At 45.6% G+C, this 6,750-nt stretch overlaps 1 protein-coding gene across 3 annotated transcripts; it reads left to right on the top strand.

The window, feature by feature from the left end:
* The first annotated feature begins 4,698 nt into the window (after positions 1-4,698).
* On the top strand, positions 4,699-6,179 carry LOC123439895. Of its 3 annotated transcripts, none has more exons than XM_045116517.1 (4): positions 4,737-5,198; positions 5,365-5,442; positions 5,531-5,711; positions 5,865-6,179. In XM_045116517.1, exons 1-4 carry the CDS (start codon positions 5,002-5,004, stop codon positions 5,880-5,882), a joined length of 474 nt encoding a protein of 157 aa, XP_044972452.1. In that variant the 5' UTR covers positions 4,737-5,001; the 3' UTR covers positions 5,883-6,179. The 3 variants fall into 3 exon arrangements, 2 of the variants coding, with proteins under 2 accessions (XP_044972452.1, XP_044972453.1); XM_045116518.1 differs by having other exon boundaries at positions 5,793-6,179; XR_006630208.1 differs by having other exon boundaries at positions 4,699-5,198; positions 5,282-6,179.
* The last annotated feature ends 571 nt before the right edge of the window (positions 6,180-6,750 follow it).

The following is a 6,750-nucleotide window of genomic DNA, read 5'->3' as shown; positions in this document are numbered from 1 at the left end:
TTAGCTTTGTAAACTTGAAAACACTTCAATTTGATCAGATATGTCCCTTCCAAAGAGAGAGTGGGCAAACTAAGTCCCACAAATCCTATTTTTGGTGTGGAACCCTCATTTGAGGTACTAGGCACTCCTGCAAAGTTTCAGCATCATTGGATCCTGTAGAGTTGCTCTAACTTTTATCTGAACAAAAGGGGTTTTAGGGTTATTTGGGGTCCTTAATCACCTTGGATCAAGGTGAAACTTTATGTGGACACCAAATATGTCTTAGGGATACTACTCGAACTTTCTAGAATTTTATTGAGAATATTTCCTTTGGAAATATTTCAAAAGTTTAAAACAGACAGAAATGGCTTCCAGGGTTTTATTCAAATAATTTTAATATAAAATAGGGTTTAAAATCTTATGTATCAAAAATATATGTCCTTCTCATCGTCTCCAAATTTAATCACATTATTCTAAGGCAGAAAAGTATTTTTTTCATGTAGGAATACCCATTCTGGCCTCAGAAATGGACATGCAATTAAATTAGGGAGTTAATTATAAAAATAATTATTTCTGTGGTTTTGGAATATAAGACAAGTTAAAAATCAGATTACGAACTTTGGGTAGAAACACCTCTTGCCATCAGGGGCATGTAGTGCAACTTAAAGTAGGGTTTTTACCTTGATCAGAAACAAGTAAAGGTTTTTAAAAACAATTCAATATTGTAAAATGGGTTTTTATCATCTCATGATCACACACACAAGCAGACAATGACAATCATGGTACTCACATCATTATTTTTGAAAAGTTTTAACAAGCTTCGATTTTCACAATACAAAGAATGTGGTAGTAAAAATAGGGTGTGACAATAATCATTGAAAATCAACCATGAATATCATCCAGCATAGAAAATAATTCACATTGGTAGATCAACTTGATATAGGAAACTAGTACTACTTAATATTAAATAGGGTAGAGTGGAGGCCGCTCAATACTTTATTACAGACACACCAATATTTGGCAGAGAGGTGGTTATCTCATACTGGTCATGGGTAACACTACTACTCGTATTGGAAGGTGTATGTGTCACCTCGGAGTGAAGCGACACGGATAAATTGCTACTACATGCCAAGCGTTTGAGTGAGTCTTTGACAATTACTCAAGGTAGCGGAAGCGGTGGAATAATACAACGACAAATTACATGATCGCAAGATTGGCTCGGACTCCTTTAGGTGTCGAACTCACTATCGTACTCTTCGTCCGTGAGATCGACTTCATAAATATCTAGCCACATCAACAAGCGAGTGGGTACTTTGGAAAGTACTCGCAGGACATATTATACATAGATAAGATGAATGCAAACAATTTCATATGCATAGATTAATTATCACAATTAACACAGTAAATAATTTAGCAATAAGTTAAGTCAGGGTAGATAAGTCGGGCGGTAGTCCTCCCAAAATATTCAAGAAAGTAAAATGCACCGATCGGGTGTCTCAAGCGACTCCTCGAAGGGTTAACAATTAAAAATAAACTGCCAGAGTAGGGCGTCTAAGCGACACTGCATACAGGGCTTAATAATAACTAAACAAGCCATAGTCGCGCGTCTATGCGACACCATGGAAAGGTCATAATAAAATAAATACTGGCCACAGTCGGGTGTCTCAGCGACACCACATACATGGCGAAGTAATAACTTAACAAGCCACAGTGGGGTGTCTATGCGACACGACAGATAGGGCATAATAAAATAAATACTTGCCACAGTCGGGCATCTCAGCGACACCATGTAAATGGCTTCATAAAATAAATGACTGGCCACAGTCGGCCGTCCCAGCGATACCATAGAAAGGGCTTAATAAAATAAATGACTCGCCACAGTCGGATGTCTCAGCAATGCCATGGAAAGGGCATAACAAAGTAAATGAATATCCAGGTCGTACAACCAACCTTCAGGATATTCAACACAACCAAGGTCTCATCAGCTTAGTTTCAAATGTCACATCCATATATCAATAATAAGAGCTTTCATAAGTAGTAACTTGTTCTCCAGAGACCAACACAAAGACCTGTCAACCAGTCGTCCTTAACCATGGGTGAGGCTACTTAAATAGCTTTGACTCTGCAGAGGGTGTACTCTTTACCCACAGCCAACGGGTTCCCATACCCACAAGGACTAATCTCGTGTACGGTATTTTAGAAGTAAACACACAAAAACAGCGCACACCCATTTTTACCCAACGGGCTCCGAAATCACCCGAACTACACTTCCAGGGGAAAAACCATAAGATGAGGAGGCCAACATCCTCGAATAGCATGGGATCAAATTTATACCGCACACTACAAGGGGGTGCCACCCTCTCGGTCCGAAACCGAAAACACCCATGCCCCCTGACCGGATGACTGGCATTATTCCAGGGCCATGAAACCTTCATCCGGCCCCTCTACATGGTATGCACATGGAGTTAGGATTACGATCTACTAAACCGCATTCCCTTTCGAGAAGACCCGTGTCAGTACGAAAAAGTAAGGTGACACACTGACAAGACTTGATCTATGCTGATACTAGAGGTTTAATATTTCCTTCACATGTTGTCGTGCATCCAGCATGATGAGGCCACAACCTATCACGTCCCACGTGACCAGGGTGTCCACGGCCTCTCATCATTTCATAAGTTACTAATATACCCATGCATGAAATCATACCACATGCCATGTTGTAAACTATGATGCATCAAAGTTGTGAAACAATCAAGTCAGCAAACATCACATCAAACGTGCAAACATGCTTTCCTGGGTCGATAGAGTCGGAGTCTAGCTCTGTGAAGTTGACGACAACGTCTTCCCCTTTGGTATCTATACCAAACAAATACTGGTTCTACCGTAAATACCGAGCGTGCATAAAAGTTGACTTAGAATTATTTTTGAATAAATACGAAAAAAACTAGACAATAAAACAAAAGTTTTGGAAAAGGAATCAACTCAAAAGTCCTTTTATTTTAACAGTAATGAAGAAAAACAAGATCAGGGTCAAATGTGTGATAACCAGAAAGTTTTCGAGGGGCACAGTGGAAAAGAGGAAAACGTTGAAGTGGAGGTGCACAAACCAACAAAGAAGACATATTCTACCAAAGGCGCCACTGACAACGCTTTGAAAAAAATAAAAGGTTCCTGACAGTGGGATATCCCTATCAGGTTTAAACCTCCACGCCAGCGGCACAGGGCTCACGGCATCGCCGGTGACGAGCTGGTGCAAAAGAGGAGGAAGGGAAGGAGCGGGCGCGCTCTCCGAGGTATTCCGCAACTGAGGGAGGTCGAAGAGGTCGTCGGCGAGCACCATGTCGATGGCTACTCTCACTCTGGCGGATGGTGGTTTCGGGCACTGGTTGATCTCGATGGAAGGGGCTCCAAACGTCGAATTGAGGCGGGGCTCAAATGGGTGAATGCTCACAAAGCCTACTGGCGGAACTAGGGCTGTAGGGGCAAGCTCACCTGAGCGAATTTTTTCAGAGCTCAAAGCTGATCGGTGCGGCTAGAGGTGGGGAAGATAACTCTCCTGGGCTCCCTCGTAGGGTTGGGCGCGAATCTGGTGAGGTGAGGAGTGGAGCTGGGGCTGAGGGTGTGCTCGGGACCCTCTATTTATAGGTTCGCGGGGAAGGGCCGAAGTTGTCTTAACTCCGGCGTTGATCACAACGAGCCAGAGTGATCAGCATGGGCTTACAATGATTGGGACAACTACATTGGCTCAGGGGATTCCGTCTTACCTTTGATCTCTCTCTAATTCGCGATGATGGCACCGCTCGATGGAATTGCACTGCATGGGCGCAGCGGCTGCACACAGCATGCTATGTGCCGCTCAGGCCATGGCAATGAGCTGCAGCATGCACAGAGGTGGGTCAAGGACACGCGGGGGCTTTTGGTGGTTTAGGTGGTGTTGAACGATGCGGATTTACAATGGGGCTCTCTGGTGGGTGAAACGGGCATCGATGGTGCCGCTGCTACGGCCGGCGTCGCTAGGCCAGCTCACCCCCGATGACCACAATCGGCCAAACGACCGGGGTGCACCTTGGATAAGAAGGAGCCATAGTGCGCAAGCGGCCAGGGCGAGCACTCACGAGAGTGTCACTGCAGCTCGACATTCACTACGACGATGCAATTCACGTGTACCACAATATGCTACACGCATGAGGGCACGGAGTTTGCGGCTGAATTTTTTTGGAGGGGCTTCTCTCTAGATCTAGGGACTGCCTAAATTTTCTTAGAATTTTTTAAGAAGAATAAGATGGGTTTTAAACAAAAACATCAAATCCGGGTCAAACTTCAGTAAAACACATTTTGAAAATTTTGAACTGTAAAGCAAGAAGTTTTTATGTTCTAGATTGAGGGTACCTAGGGCCACAATGGATAGTCAACTTGGGGTCATAAGCCAAATCAAACTATAGGTTCCTTTGCAAAATTTTGGGGTTCAAAACTAGTTACAGAAAATTCCTGGGACCATTTAAAAATAGATAAAATTATTAAACCATACCAAAACTTTTGGAAACTCTTTCAAAAGATGCCTTGGTACAAAGGAGGGTTACATGGAATTAAGGGCAGTAAAATTGAACCCTTTCGAAACTCTCTCACGTCCCCATCATTTTTGACCGTTGGATCAGCCATCTCGGATGTCGCTCGTCGTCCAAGATAAAAAAATAACTCTGTTGTTGGTTGTAACCGGGCCAGATGTCCTGGGGCAGCTATTCCGACGGACGAATCAGAGGCATTTGGCTCATTGACATCGATTAATGTCTGATGCCAAGCGAACGATCTTGATTATCTCGTTCGCGTCCTCGTAGCCCCAACTACTCTCCTTCCCTTGCCTGAGACCCGCACCCAACCATCTCCCCAACCCTGATCCCTCCTACCTTGGCTAGGACAAACCATGCGCCGCCGCTCACAATCACCACAGGAGAAAGCCCACCGAATCGCCACCCCACCGGAAAAGCTAGATCGACCGGTCGTTGCCGCATCGAGGAATCTGTGATGTCGTTGCGCAGGTCATTTATGTCCCGGTTCCGGTCATTGCCACATCGAGGACTCCGCACCGCCAATGTGGAGCTCGCTTCTGTCTTGATTCCGATCGTTGCCGCATCGAGGACTCCACGCTGCCGTTGCGGAGGTTGCTTTTGTCCCGGTTCTGGTCATTGTCGCATCCAGGACTCCGCGTCGCCGCTGCGGAGGTAGCTGTTGTCCCACTTCCAGTCCTTTCCGCATCAGGGACTCCGCACATATGTTTCTGAGGTCGTTGCAATCTCGATTCTAGGAGTGTCGCATCGAGGACTCCACGCCATTTCTGTGTATGTCGTTGTTGTCCTAATTCCGGGAGCGATGTGCCCTTGTTTTCAGCGAAGTAACCGCAACAGTGAGCCTCCCAGCACCCGTGCCTCTTTCGACTCGTCGACTCCTCGGCAACAAATATGCCTTGTACGTGTCTCATGTGTACCCATTAACTAATTCCCCTCCCCTCGTTCATTTCTTGGGCTTGTTCTTTTGACACTAATGGTGTGTTCAGCACATGGAGCTCGTGTTGTAAAATGAAAGGTAGAGAGAACCGAGACGATGAAGGCCGACGCCCAGCTCGAGCAAGAAGTCAGCTCTACTATTCTATTTGTCATTTTAAGAGATGGTCCATATCTTGGAAACTGGAAAGAGACCCATTACTGAATGATAAATCAACAATTCTGGTTTCCATGGTACAGTACATTATTTCTATGTATTTTCAGCATGACATTAGATGCTTTTTCTAACGAATCACTCCTTGCTAAGGATTGTAGGGATTTTATTAACAAATCACCATTCCAGCTTATAAAATTAGAATGATTTGATCTTGGCAATGGCTAGGATAGTCAACTGGTCGCTTCTAGAGAAAGATGAAGAGGCTCGATGCAGCGCTGCGGGCGGGGATGGCTTGATGCAGCCAAGGGATCCTTCCATAGGAATACACACGGTCTCCGACAGCCACGGCAACGGCAAACCAGAGCGGATCGCCAAGGGCCCTTCCTAGAGGAATGCACACGTTGTCTGGCAGCCATGGGTGATGCGTAGGTCGCTAATTCGTCTTTCCCGTTCATCCTGTCGTTTCTCTTTCATACCCCTCCTCTTCCCCTACTTATCCATCTAATGTAGAATATTGATTGTTTTCATACTATACTTTGTACTCACAACCGAATGTGGGTTCTCCGTAGACCCATAAAAGGTTCAAACTCTGGGGTGCGCTCGCTCTCCTATCCTGTTCTACCTCTCAACTTCATTGTGACTCTCCGATGGCTCGAGCTAAGGAAAGCAAACAAGAACACACGAGCAGTTTACCAAGGTTCAAGCCACCTTGCGGTGTAAAACCCTACTACTGCTTGTCTGGATTGCTTGAGGTGGAAGACGAGTACAAAGGCGGGTTCTTGCCCTAGTCGAGATGATGGATGGGGGCCCTTTTCTATGAAAGTCGGGCCATTCTTTTATATTGGCCTTGGTCCTCTTCCCCCGAAAACACTCGACGGGAAGGGTTACCACAATGACCATTTTGAAAGGTGACATGACTACAGCCCGTCCTACCAAAGCTGGTCTTCGCCTGCAAAAAGGCCTTCGCCATGATGCGATGGTGGGATCGGGGGAGACCTCCGTCGTGATGAGCCCCCATCCTTGGTCCTCTTGCACCAAACAGAAAACCTTTGGGGGTTGCTTTGGGAGACCGCCAGCTGGCCCTGCTTCCTTAGCACGAAAGCAGAAAGCCACCCT

The sequence above is a fragment of the Hordeum vulgare genome, chromosome 3H (genome assembly GCF_904849725.1).
Source record: "Hordeum vulgare subsp. vulgare chromosome 3H, MorexV3_pseudomolecules_assembly, whole genome shotgun sequence".
NCBI lineage: Eukaryota > Viridiplantae > Streptophyta > Magnoliopsida > Poales > Poaceae > Hordeum > Hordeum vulgare.
The sequence above is the reverse complement of the archived record's forward strand: the minus strand, read 5'-3'. Positions and strand labels throughout refer to the sequence as shown.